We start from the raw sequence: 13,559 nt of genomic DNA, 5'->3' as shown, positions 1-13,559 counted from the left end.
GGGGGCGGGTGGGTTGGGGGTGTTAAATGGTAGGATTTTTTTTAATAACGGGAAGGCATCTCAAGGATAAAAGCTGAGCGTCCATAGTTGTGTCCTGTCCCAGCGCGGGCCCTTGCAGAGATCACTTTTCATACGTTAGATAAGAAAAATGTCGGTCGTAACACTTACCACACGTGCTGTCTTAGTTTTTCAGATGGTGTTCCTTCAGACGCCCTGGAGGCTGCTAAAAATGCGAGTAACACAGGTCAGTGCGCCACCCGTGGAAAAGGTGACAGTCGGAGAGTTTGCATGCAGAGCAGAGCGTCTTCCGCTCTTGAACCATTTATTGCGATGATACAAGCAGTACACGTCCAGGATTACCATGCTTCAAAGATGGGCAGGGGCGATTAGCGTAGTTAAACTGGACATGGGTACTTCATTTATTTTAGTTTAAGTGTTTTATTTTGAGAGAGAGCGTGGGCAGGGGAGGAGCAGAGAAAGAGGGAGAGAGGGAGAGAGAGGATCCCAAGCAGGCTCCATGCTGTCAGTACACAGCCCGACATGGGGCTCGAACTCGTAAACTGTGAGATCATGACCTGAGCCGAGATCAGGAGTTAGAAAATCAGTACTTCATTTAAAGCTTTTCTGATCGGAACTCGAGGCTTTTCAGAAGCGAGATGACCCGCATGGTGCTGCCACTCAGTGCTGGCGCTGTTCCCAGGGACCGATCTTTCCATTTGTGTCCTTCTTTTCCCTGATTCTTCTGGTCTGTAAATTCATAGGTGGGTTTTCTCCTCAATTTTAAAATTTCTAGATCTGTACTTTTTTCCCCTTGAACTTTTTGAAAGCAAGTTGTAGATAACCTGACTTTTTCCCCTAAAACAGTTTTGTGTAAATTTCCTAAAAAGCAGGCTGAACGGCCATTACCACGGCGCCGCTCCTGCAGCCGAGCGCCGGGGGCTGGCCGTCCTGCTCCTGTGTCCCTGCGCTTCTCAGCAGCTCTGGTCCCCCAGCCGCCCACACCCGAGTCCGACACTGGCCAGGGGTCCCGTCTCCAATTCAGTTCTGTCTCCTTCCTTCCTCCACGTGTTTATCCTTTGCTGTAGTGACGCATCAGCGGGCCGCGCGCCCGGGCTGTCATGTAGAGCGTCCACGCTCTGGGTGGGTCAGGCGGTTGCCTCCCCGTTAGATTCAGACTGCCACGTCGGGGACGTGGTGCGGCGCGGTGTCCTTGGGCTGCGACCGGGGTCAGTGCTCAGATTGAGGACTCGGTTACAGCAGAGCCTGGCAGCCCTCCCCACTGTGAGGGTCCTGATAGGTCGCTTCTCCTGTGGGTGCCGTGTTCTCCAAGAGGCGTGGTCATGATCCTTTACTCAGGAGTGACATTGGTGGTGGCAGACAGGTGTTCGCCCAGGTCCTGCCGTGTGTCACACCTGTCCGAGACCGTCGGAGCGCCTGGCTGGCTCGGTTGGTTAAGCGACCAACTCTTGATCTCGGCTCAGGTCGTGATCTCGCAGTTTGTAAAATCCAGCCCCACATTGGGCTTTGTGCGATAGCATGGAGCCTGCTTGGGATTCTCTCTCTCCCTCTTTCTTTGCCCTTCCCTGGCTCATTCTTTCTCTCTCTTTGAAAATAAATATTAAAAAAAGACGGATTTTTGCTCCCTACTCTCCCAACCCCTGTTTCAGTGTTCCTGTGGCCCCAGGTTTCTCTGCCACTGTTTCATCAGTTGCCGTCCCCCTCACTGGTGTGTAAATTGTCCACTTGGCCCGCGGAGGTCCCTTCAGGGTGACTTCTGTGTCCTCTTGGTACACCCCCAGTTTGAGCACTTCGTAGCTTTGTGGCGCTGAGCAGTATTCCCTTTCTCCTTGTCCCTCCCTTGCTCCAGCCTGGAATCTACCGGGTGTCAGGGGGCCTGTTTTAGTAGGGAGATACACCTTAAAACCAGATTATAGGGACATTTCTAAACCAAAATCAGTTAAGCATCCAACTTAAGGTCAGATTATGATCTCACGGTTCAAGAGTTTGGGCTCCACATTGGGCTCTATGCTGACAGCAGCCTGGAGCCGGCTTCCCAGTGTCCGTCTCTCTCTCTCTCTCTCTCTCTGCCCCTCCCCTGCGTGTGTGCTTTCTCTCGAAAATAAATAAATGTAAACATTAAAACAACAAACAGGACATAGATGGTAGGTGTTATTGTTTCCAGGCCTTTCAGTGGCCAGAGCTAGAGTAGACGTGTGTGTGTGTGTGTGTATATGCATGTGGCGTTTACACATTGTACACGTATACAGTGCTGTGTGTACCACTATGCAGATTAACTACACACACAGTGTTTCATGGTGGCAGTTGTTTAGAATTAAAACATTAAAATTGAGCTGCCTACGTGGTGTCTTTCGCTTGCCCGCAGCACTTGCCTATAAAAAGAGGGGCGCCTGGCCGGCTCAGTGGGTGGAGCATGTGACTCTCGGTCTCGGGGTTGTGAGATCCAGCCCCACGCTGGGTGTAGCGATCACTTCAAAATCTTAACAAGGAAGGAGGCAGGGAGAGCCGCTAGGTAGGGGCCGCCTTCGGAGTCAGGCGAGTGCTTCGGCTTCCCGGACCGCGTCCGTGAGAGGGCGTCACTCAGCAGCACTGCCCCGGCCCCTGGTTCCGGCTCCGTGAAAGACCCACCTCGGTGTCTCGTTTCTTTGTTCAGAAATAGTACAGGGGNTAACGCTGGGACGTCTGGACACACCAGGAGCTTCCTGGGGCTGGTTTTCTCTGAGAGACAGTCGCCTCAGCCCTGTCCTTGGCTCCTGGGTCCCCCCGGGATGGCAGGGCGGCAGGCATGGTTGGCAAGGTGGCAGGTCCCTAAACTGGGAAATGACTCTGTCCTCGTTGGGGAGGTTTGGGGTTTAAACAGCTGAAGTGAGAACCAGAGATCTCCGGGTCGGTTCCCTGCAGCGGGTCCTAACCACTCAGGCGGTTAACAGAGGGTGTCCAGCGCCTTTAAAATTCACTTTAAGTATTTTCAGGACATGTGCTTACGAAGCCACATGCTACGGTTAGAAATTCGCGTGAAGAAGCAAAGCCAAGTAGACGTGTGTTGAGACTGTTCCGTGGTGCGCGTCTTTCAACTTGTCTGGCCTTGTTTTTACCCCTTGACAGAAAAGCTCACCGACCAGGTGATGCAGAATCCTCAGGTTTTGGCAGCTTTACAGGAGCGGCTTGACCACGTCTCCCACACTCCTTCCAGTTACATCGAGACGTGAGTATGCCGTGTGCGGGCCCTTGGTGCAGCTCCGGGGAAGGGGAAGGGACCGACCTCCTGGCTCCTCAGAGTAGGGACAAGCATCTTTCCCATTGGGCGGACTGGGTGCTGGGAGCCAGGCACCGGCCAGCCCCTGGGCTCCGCGTGTGCCAGCACCGGGCCTGTACGGGCGGGGCACCGCCTCTCCCTGCGGCTCCCTCAGCCACCCCTCCCTGTTCCCGCAGATGCTGCCTGGGAGTAGGGGACTCGGGGACGCCGACGGGGTCTGGGTTTCTGGCTAGACCGCGGGGGGCTGGGCCGGCGTTCACGGGGAGCAGGCGCGGTAGGATCGAGGGTTCGTGGACCTGAATTCGTTCCGGGCTGGCCGTGCCGCACGGAGAGTGCCTGCTGCGGGCACAGCCTGCACTTAGCGTAGCTGCTCGGAGGACAGCTGGCTGTAGGGTGTCGGGGTCCAGTTCCCTTCCTATCTTTTGTTGTTTTTGCTCCGTTAGGAAAATTTGGAAACCTAAAAATAATTGTGATTGTGTGGTTAATGCACAAGAGAGGGGCGCCTGGGTGGCCCAGTCAGTTAAGCATCTGACTCCAGCTCAGGTCGTGATCGCATGACTCATGGGTTCGAGCCCCGCGTTGGACTCTGTGCTGACAGCTCGGAACCTGGAGCTGCTTCGGATTCTGCCTCTGTCTCTGTGCTCCTTCCCACTCACTCTGTCTCTCAAATATAAAATTTAAAAAAATTAAAAATTGTTACATAAAATTTTTTTTAGTGTACGAAAGAAATAAGGTGTTTATGTGCATGCCGTGCCCTTGGGTCCTCGCTGCGCCTCTTTCCTGTCCTGTTAGTGGAAGTCCCAGAAAGGGGACTGGAGTTAGGAGTCTTGATGGAGGGTGTATTCCTCGAGATGGCTGTGGGTGTGGCAGCAGGGATCCTTGGTGATCTTTAAGGCTGTTCCAGTACTTTCTAAACAGTGCTGTGCATCGGAGCAGCTGGGACTGTTGTTGAAGGAAGGGCAGCTCCTTTGGGCCTTTCTGGAGGAAGGGAGGAGTGGCCGGGCTCGGCCCCGGGGTGGGGGTGGGGGTGCCGTAGGGGACTGTGTGGTCTGTGGTGGGGACCAGGAGCTTCGGGGTAAACCTCATTTTGATGGGTTGGAAAGGGGTTGTGGTTTGATTTTTTTACTGTTTATGAAAGTAATGCATGTGAACTAAAGTGTTACTAGAATATAGAAAAGTAGCGGGAGGCAAGGAAGCTCAGAGTTCCCTGACTCTGGACAGGAACCCGCCCGTTTGTCTGCGTCGTGCCCAGTGTTTCCCTCGGTGCGGGAGCGCCACCGCCTCGCCTCGGGCTGTGAGTGTGTGGAAGCGCGGCTTCTCTGTCTGCTTCTGCCCGTCCCCCCTTTCTTTTCGATGGGGTGTTTGTCCTTTAATGATACTTAGGAGCCCTTTTCTGTGGTAGGGGTGTGAATTCTGTGAAAGCTAAAGTTATTTTAAGGAAATTGAAAAGCATTCTGCCTTATTTCGCAGGCACAGGGATGTTTAACTTTTTTATCCCGTTTCAGTTTACCCAAAGCAGTGAAAAGAAGAATCAATGCGTTGAAACAGCTGCAGGTGAAGTGCGCCCACATAGAGGCCAAGTTCTATGAGGAGGTGCACGACCTGGAGAGGAAGTACGCTGCGCTCTACCAGCCTCTCTTTGACAAGGTGTGTGGCTTGCGCGTACGTTTCATTCACGGATTTCAAATCTAACTTTAGGTAAAACATCCACAGTTACCTCGTGATGAATCCTTGAATGTTACTCTTTAAGCCCTAAAGCTTAGAATCGTGTGTGTGTGTCTGTGTCTGTGTGTTTGTGTTTATTTTGAGAGAGAGAGAGAGACTGCAGGGAAAGGGCGGGGAGGGGGAGAGAATCCCAGGCAGGCTCCTCGCTGACAGCACAGCCTAATGTGGGGCTTGAACTCACAAACCGTGAGCTCATGACCTGAGCCCAAACCAAGAGCCAGACTCCACTCAACCACCCAAACCCCCAGGCTCCCCTAGATTCTGAAGCTAGGAAAGCATTCAGTTTTCGGGGGTTTTTCATAGACGTTACTTACAAAGTTAACTCTTGGGTTCCCGAATAACTTGCTATAACTAACAAGGTCTCCTTTCTACTCGAAGAGAAGGGAGTTCGTCACCGGCGATGTTGAGCCGACGGACGCGGAATCGGAGTGGCACAGCGAGAACGAGGAGGAGGATAAATTGGCCGTGAGTGTCTTTCGTGAGCGCAGCTTGTGTTCCGGCTTAGTGCTGTCAGACGGTGCCTCTCTGACCGGTTTTTAATCGTCGTCGTAACATCACCGTGAAAGGGGCTCCTCGCCGAAGGCGCCACCTCCCTCTCAGGCTGCTCCTTGGAATTGCTCTGCGGCCCGTGGCCGGCGGCCTGGTGTCCGTTACAGCTGCGAACTAGACGGTCTCCCTTCTCGGTCGTGGGAGCCACTCGGTACGGCAGCGCGCCGGGGCGTGGCGTCGGGTGGACAGGAATCAGAACATCCACAGAAGTCTCGCTCAGGGGGGAAGCACCCTCCCGCAGGGGGGAGGGACGCGACACCAGTGCCAGCAGTCACTGCACCGTCGCGGCGGGGAGGAGGGTGCGCCGCACGTCCCAGCCACCCTGCTCGGGGCCCAGCAGTGACAGTGAAGTGGCCGTGGTGCACGCAGCGCCTTCCCCACCCCCCACCCCCGGCTCCCAGCCTTCCGGGGACGGGTCTCATTCATCCAGGGTGACCCTGAGGTGCAGCGTGCTGCGTGGCTGACTGTCCGCCTGGCTTTGTTTGGGAAACAAGTGTCTTTTATCCCGCGGTGTTAGTTTTTCGGGAATTGTGTTGACGTGTGTGTTAGTCTTAACAAGTAGCCATACCGTTTGTGATCTTCAAACCTCTTGTAGAACCTGGCCTGGCTGAAGCTGTGGCTACGGATGAGTATGGTTGTGAGTGGCTTCCTTACTGCTCAAGGAGAATCGGCTTCAGTTAATTTAAAAAGCCCCTCGTGCTCATTTCACATAAGAATCCCATGTGAAGAAGCCTTTGCACTTCCCAGTGGTCCCATTTAGTGTTGTGCTTGACCCTCCTGGGCCTGCCCTCCCTCCGAGCCATGATGTCAGAAAAGACCCCCTCAGGGTGCACGGAACCTGTCTGTCACCTCCCTGATGTTTGCATGGAGTTTCTGTCCCCATGTTAACAGCCACCTCCTTCTTGCTGGACGTGGACACTGCTTGGCCATTCCCTGCTGCTGAGGGGACCGGGGTCTCAATCTGGTGGTGGGTGGTTGTCCCCTTTCCTGGGTTGGACGGCGCTGTGCCATGTCGTGCGGTCCTGTCACGGAATTCCATCCGAGCGCAGTGCCTGGAGCGCTTCGTTCTGAGAGACATCTAGCGTCATGACCTGCACGGGGGTCTTGGAGACGCAGGCTCAAAGAGCTGTTTCTGGTAGAAGTCAGTGCAGGATTCTGGGATTTACCTTCCGCGTTAAGCCATTGAGTTCTTTGTAAGGTTGTTGCTTTGGGCTAAGTGTGGCCGTTTGCATCTTTGCTTTTTTAGGGAGACGTGAAAAACAAAGTAGTCATCGCCGAGAAAGAAGCAGCCGCAACAGAGGAGCCAGACCCCAAAGGGATCCCAGAGTTCTGGTTTACCATCTTCAGAAACGTAGACATGCTGAGTGAGTTAGTCCAGGTGAGCCGATGGCCCTGGTCTAAAAGCTGTTCACGTGTGAATCCCTCGAGTGCTCAGTAGCTCGTGGTAGGTGCAAAGGCCCTTTCTGTGACCAGCAACTCGTATGAGTGGCCTTGGCCTCACGGGCAGGGGGTGTCACTGCTGGAAGCCCCCCCTTCCCACTGCAGTGCTCCTGGGAAGGTCTGCGGCTCTGGGGCTGAGCCAAGACCTGTATGTAGCTTCTCCCCCCTCCCCCGATGGTCTGCCGCCTCAGCCCAGAATGCCGTTCACAGACTCCAGCCGCTTCCCCCTTGTACTGCAAGTGCAACAGCAGGAGCTGTGAGGCCAGGAAGGTGGCTCGCAAGGTCGGTAGCTGACCTAGGGGTTTCTTCTGGTTCTCTCTTTGGAGACGTGTGGACCGGCAGTGGCGGTTGACACCTGCGGGTGGCGGCTGCTGTGGGACTGTGCAGGCAGTGGGGCTCTCGCCCTTCCTCCTGGCACCGATGGCCCCCAGCGCCCCGTGCCGGAGAGATGGCGCGTGACCACCATCGCTGAGAGCTGTGGTCGGTGAACAGATTGGGTGGCTTCCTAGGAGTTCCCGCTTGACAAGCACAGAGCCCAGCAGGGTGCGGGTCCCGCGTCTGGGGCTGCGTGCAACAGGGACTCGACTATGCATGTTGCTGCTTTGAAAAGTCTCGCTAGAAAGTTCTTTCTCTTCTCTTTACGGTTAGGAGTACGACGAGCCAATCTTGAAGCACCTGCAGGATATTAAAGTGAAGTTTTCAGACCCCGGGCAGCCTATGGTGAGTACTGACGGGGCCCCTGCCGGGCATCAGAGGGTCAGGCCGCAGAGGGGGTGAGGGGCCCGGAGCCAGGGTGGCAGATCCAGACCTGGCCACACACTTACGGGGTGGTCCCGAGTGAGCCGATCACCAAGAACTAGAAGGTTCTCACCTGGCCTTCCTTGGCCTCGCCCAGCAGTGCCGCACAGCCTGACAGGCCATCCAGGCCACCAGCTGCACGTGGCAGGTGCGGGAGTCCAACGCAGGAGTGGGCTCCTCTGCCATGGGGTCCGCTGCGCCGTGCGCTGCTTTCTGAGCTGGCCTGTCCCCTGCCAGCTGGGGCGACGTCATCTTTCTCCTAACCGTCTCCCGGGCTCTCGAGGCTCTGACGTGTGGTGGAGGGTGGGAGGGGCGTCCTCGGGCTCGGGCAGTACTCGCCTAGAGCCCCGGGCGCCGACGCCTGGAGCACGGGGCACTGCGGGTGGAACGCCGAGGAAGGCCCTTCCCCTCCCCCCCCCCCCCCCCCCNCTGTCCTGCTCCTGGCTCTCAGTTTCAGGTCCTGGGGACACGGCCCGGAGCTGTGGGTCTGGGGGAACGTGCAGAGGGGCCTGGGGCCCGGGGTCTGGCTCCTCGCCATCCCTGCCACAGGTGCTGGCTCCAGGCCACAGACGGAGGCTGGTGTCATTACGTGGGGCTTCTCCCCCCTGCAGGCGCCTTGCTGGAGGGGAGGGGCAGGGGGACCGGCTTCCACTCTCCCTGCCTGTCTCACCTGGGCGCCCCTTTCCTCCTGCACTGGGTTCAGCTGGTTGTATCCCTGGGCCTTTTCGTTGGCCTGGGGGGAAGCTTGACCACAGCGCCCCCTGGAGGCTGCGTGGGGCGGTCTGCGGGCAAGTGCTTAGATTTGTCTGATCCCCACCCGCCTTCCTGCCAGGTGCGCACACGCCGTTTTAAGATCCTCTGTCAGTTTTTTCCTAACATTTTCTCATCTGTGAGTCATCTGAATTTCATTTATTTTTTAATGTTTATTTGGAGAGAGGGGGAGGGGCAGAGAGAGACTGCCAGAAGTGTCTGCACTATTAGTGCTGAGCCCGATGTGAGGCTTGAACTCATGCGCCGTTAGATCATGACCTGAGCTGAAATCAAGAGTCACTGACTGAGTCACCTGGTGCACCCACACTCCATTGATTAATATCTGTCCTCTGGATCAGGTTTGTTTTTTTTCCTTTGTTCTTATTAGATACCTGTTTGGTGATTTCCTGGGTCTGTTTTCTTTCTCAGCTTGTCTGAGGCTTTCCTCCATGTCCTACGGTGGTTCATAGACAGACAGGAGGCCTAGTGTTGGGAGACCTGAGCCAGTCAGTTTTCCCTTGTTACTTCCCCCCAGCTGTGGAACACTCAGGAAGCATGGGGAAGCGGTAAGCTCTCCATCTTGTGGAAGTAGCTCAGCTGTACACTCCATTTCCGCAGAGTCGTTTTTTTAAAACTAAGTATGAAATACTTTACATATTAAAGTTAGAAAAATAAACCCACCCGGCCTCGGAATGAAGCGCGGCCAGTGTGCTTGCTTCTCGGGACACACCTCCTGCCCTCCGCCCCGGGGTCCCCGCGGTGACATCGCAGCAGAGGGGGTGGCACATCAGGACAGGGTTGTGCGGGCACAGCCGCCTCGGTGGGAGCTAGTCACGCCCGCCTCCGGGGGCGGCTGAGCTGCAGGTGGTGCCCAGAGGTGCCGCCGCCCCATCTAAGGGCTGCGTCAGGATCAGCGTTCCGTGAACCAGGCCTTCTGTTTACAGTCCTGATGATTTCCTCCATTTAGATGCGTTTCGGCGCGGTTTTGCTGGGTCAGAGGAGAGGAACGTTTTTGGCTCAGAGGTGGTTCGCTTTACGTCTCTGCTGCCGGTAGTGTTTGCACGCGCTCTCGTGTGGTCCTCGTGCTTCCGTGTCTCTTTTGAAATCACTGCAAGCTTAGAGCAGAGCTGTGGGTGGTGCCGGGTGCGGCGGCTCCTGGGTGTCTCCGTGGGAGCCTAGCACGGGCCGTAGCAGCCGTGTGGACCTCGCTGGGCAGGTGCGAGGTGTGAGTTTACATGTGGGTGCGAGTGCGATGGAGCATCTGCGTGTGCACGGCTGACTCAGCTGGGGGGGGGCGGTGGTGATTGCCGTGGCCTCGTCTTTGGGCCGTCTTCTGTCGGCCTTTGAACCCTTTCCTGATTCATCCCCATCATGGGTCATGGTGGACAGAACACCGGCCGAGGGGAGGGAAACCCAGGGACCAGGAATGGAGCACTTGCTTTGGAAGCTGGCAGGGAAGGAGCTGGCAGAGAGCGAAGAGGAATACCGTGGTCCGTGCAGATGTAAGGAAGCCCGTGTGGTGCCCAGCTGTGCTTGTCCCTCACCCCCCCCACCCCCCCAGCAGACCTGAGTGCTAGATTGTGGCCTCCAAACTGGGTGCTTGCCCCCCACCTTTAGGGTGGTGGTGTCAGCCCTGGGGGTCGGGCCACGGGGAGAGGGGGGGATTCCGTTTGATATTCTCGCTACACTTTACTCCCCCAGACCAGTGACTCGTGCTCTGGACGGTCAGGTTTGCTTCTTCCCCTCGTGGAAATGGTTTGGTTTTAGTCTGTCTGTCTGTCTGTCTTTCTTTCTTTCTTTCTTTCTTCCTTTCTTTCTTTTTTAAAGATTTTGCTTTTTTTAAAAAGTAATCTCTATGCCCATTGTGGGCCTTGAACTCACAGCCCTGAGATTGAGTCTTACACTGCACAAGCCAGGAGGCAGGAGCTCCCTATCTTAGTCTTTTTAATTTGTGTTTTTCCTATTTGATAATTATGCCACTATGATGGAAATTGAAATAGCTAAATTTAGCAAGCATTGCCTATAAACTTGCATAACGTCTGTTCTAGTCATCCCGGAGAAAAAGAGAGAAGATTGTTATTTTCATTTAATAGATGAGGAAACAGAATCACTGAGACACTGAGTAACTTCCCAAAAGCATGCAGAACTTAGAGGCAGAAGTGTCTAGAACCCAGAGTCAGTCTTGTAGACAGTCTCTGTAACTTTCTTAACCAAGATTATCTCTGTTTCCTTAAGATGGGGCTGAGGTGAGCGTCTGCATGTATTGATGCATCCATCCAGGTGTCTGTCTTTTTTTTAATGTTTTTTAAATTTATTTGTGAGAGAGAGAGAGACCGTGTGAGCAGCGGAGGGTCAGAGAGAGAGGGAGACACAGAATGTGAAGCAGGTTCCAGGCTCTGAGCTGTCAGCACAGAGCCCGCTGGGGGGCTCAAACTCACGAACCGTGAGATCATGACCTGAGCCGAAGTCGGACGCTTAACTGACTGAACCACTCAGGCGCCCCAACCAGGTATCTTTCTTAAATAGAATAAATCCCTTAAAATAGAATCACTGGGGCAGATTATTTTACTCTATTAACTTCGCCATCCTGCCGGAGGGCCCCCTGTAAAGGCATCTGCGGTGCACAAGCGTGCCTGGTGTCCCATGTGCCGGGCTCTTCATGCGGACTACAGCCAGGTCTTTCTTACTGGCCGTTTGACTGTTCGTGCTGCTCCTCTCCACAGCTTGTGTCCATTTTTCATCTCAGGTTATAGAGTGCTTTGTGAACAAAGGATGAACTTGTCCTTGGTGTGGTTTGAGGAGGCCCCGTCAGTGCCCCCGCACCCCACGGGGTCTGGCCCCTGTGCACGGCCGGGAGAGGGCTGCTTTGCCTGAGCCCAAGCGCGGAAGGAGGGGGCTGGGCCGCCACCTGGTTTCCCCCGTCCGCACCCCGCACCAGAGTGGGTGGGCCAGGGGCAGCAGACAGAAGCTGGGATCCCTCAGGAGAGTGGTCCCGGCGGGGGGTGCCCTCCAGGGACGTATGCGCTCTGCGGGGGCGGCAGTGCGGCCCGCAGCCTCCCACCTGTCATTCGTCTGAACTCCGTGCTCGTGTTTTTCGTAACAGGAGTTTTCCTTGCCACGCGGCCATCGCTGCTGAGCTGTGCGGTGGCGGTTTCCGCGTGTGGTGTTCCGCTCATCACGGAGCTGGTTCAGGAGACCCCGTGCGGGCCGAGCGGTCTGTCACCAGTTGCCTGTATCTCTCGGCGGTGCTCACTCAGTTTTTGTCTTCAGTCTTTTGTATTAGAGTTCCACTTTGAGCCCAACGACTACTTTACCAACTCAGTGCTGACAAAAACGTACAAGATGAAGTCAGAGCCAGACAAGGCTGATCCCTTCTCCTTTGAAGGCCCCGAAATAGTCGACTGTGACGGGTAAGGAGATGCCGCTTCAGCTTCCTTTTCTGAAACAGAAGCAGCCGAGTTTAGAGCTTTGCAAGGAAGAGGAATTGGGCCTAAAGCAGAAAGTCTGTCATCTTCTTAAAAGCCCAGTGGACAGATTTGAGTTAAATAGTCTCTGTGTTTGGGGATGTGATGGCCTGTTCTGGGAAGTGTGTCCTTCATCAGGTCACGTGTGCCGGCCTGTAGGCTCAGTGGCCTTGTTTCCTCTTCGGAGGAGGGACCGTCCCATGGTGCCCGGCGCGAGGCTGTCGTCACTGAACTAAGTCACCCCAGCAGCTACGCGTTCAGTGAGTGAAGGAGTCGGGGCAGAGCAGTGAAGGAGTCGGGGCAGAGCAGTGTTGGTCGGTTGCTGCTTCTTGGTGGGGCAGCTGAGTGGTTTGAGCCGTGACCGAGCCCCTTGGCGACCTGAGCCGGGATCACCAGAAGGCTGGTTTGGAGTTCGGTCCTGTGGTCTGTTCTGTCTCTGAGCTGAAACTGTGACCCTAGTCGCTAGAACCAGGCGCTCACCCTGGGTCTCCCCACGCAACAGCTCTGAGCCTCACGAAGGCGCTGCTGGGCTCACATGGCGACAGTGACCTTGTCAGATCCTTTCCCAGGGCCAGGCCGTCATGGTGGGAGCAGTTTCCAGGGAAGATGCTAGTCACATGCCAGGGTTTGCCTGTGGAGCACATGGATGGGAAGATTAGGGAGCCGGCCAGGCTCCCCCGCCCCGGGGCTCCCCCAGCAGCCAGCGCCCCAGTCCCTGCCACTCTCCGCCAGCTTGTCCTGCTTGCTTAGCTGCTGGGGGACTTCAGGCGCTTGAGTGGGTTAATTCAGCTGTGCTCTGGGGTCAGGAGGCAGCAGGGGACAACTCGTGAGCATCGTACAGACACCTTAGCCCAGCGTTGATCGGGCTTCGTCACAGAAAACGTACGGAATGTCTCAGGGAGACGCCGAGCCCGGGCGGTGGTAGACGGGCCGTCGCTGACCTCTGGACGGACTTGGGCACGGGGCCGGCGGGTGGGCTGCTCTGACAGACTGGTGCTGGCGGGGCACGTAGCCGTACTTTGCAGGGGCTCCGCGGCAGGTGCACATGTGTGCGACAGCCGTCTGTCTCCGCAGGTGTGTTATTGACTGGAAGAAAGGAAAAAATGTCACAGTCAAAACAATCAAGAAAAAGCAGAAACACAAGGGCCGAGGCACGGTGAGAACGATCACCAAACAAGTCCCCAACGACTCCTTCTTCAACTTCTTCAGCCCGCTGAAAGGTGAGTGGGCTGTGTTGGGGGCGTACGGACGGCCTCCGTCCTGGCCCACGACCTGCTTAAATGCACACAAACACAGTTTTCTCCATATCTGAGGTGCAGGAGCGCGCGAGCCGCTCCGCTTTGGGCTCAGCCTTTGCCGTTCAGCCTGGCCTCTCTCTGGGGTTTTTCTTGAGCTTCCGGGACGCCAGTGCATGCGGTGTGGGGGTAAGAACGGCTGTACATTCAGCTCCTAGGTTTCCTGGTTTGAGAGAGCCCTGCGGCCACGGGGGCAGCCACCTGCATGCGCTTGGCGTGAGCTAGAGGCTTCCCTCTGAAAGGCAGTGCGTTCCCGGGAAGAAT

General features: G+C 55.8%; 1 protein-coding gene across 4 annotated transcripts in view; it reads left to right on the top strand.

Moving 5' to 3' along the window:
• Positions 1 to 13,559, top strand: part of NAP1L4 (nucleosome assembly protein 1 like 4) — a 35,155-nt gene that overhangs the window by 10,399 nt on the left and 11,197 nt on the right. For all 4 annotated transcript variants that reach the window (XM_077754649.1, XM_077754711.1, XM_077754780.1 and 1 more), the window contains 8 exons: positions 186 to 244; positions 3,124 to 3,223; positions 4,780 to 4,921; positions 5,378 to 5,464; positions 6,795 to 6,926; positions 7,637 to 7,708; positions 11,807 to 11,946; positions 13,075 to 13,220. In XM_077754649.1, the coding sequence (XP_077610775.1) occupies positions 186 to 244; positions 3,124 to 3,223; positions 4,780 to 4,921; positions 5,378 to 5,464; positions 6,795 to 6,926; positions 7,637 to 7,708; positions 11,807 to 11,946; positions 13,075 to 13,220 (878 nt within the window). The remainder of the gene's footprint in view (positions 1 to 185; positions 245 to 3,123; positions 3,224 to 4,779; positions 4,922 to 5,377; positions 5,465 to 6,794; positions 6,927 to 7,636; positions 7,709 to 11,806; positions 11,947 to 13,074; positions 13,221 to 13,559) is intronic.

Source organism: Crocuta crocuta, unplaced genomic scaffold, assembly GCF_008692635.1.
Source record: "Crocuta crocuta isolate KB4526 unplaced genomic scaffold, BGI_CrCroc_1.0 scaffold653, whole genome shotgun sequence".
Taxonomy (NCBI): domain Eukaryota; kingdom Metazoa; phylum Chordata; class Mammalia; order Carnivora; family Hyaenidae; genus Crocuta; species Crocuta crocuta.
The sequence above is the reverse complement of the archived record's forward strand: the minus strand, read 5'-3'. Positions and strand labels throughout refer to the sequence as shown.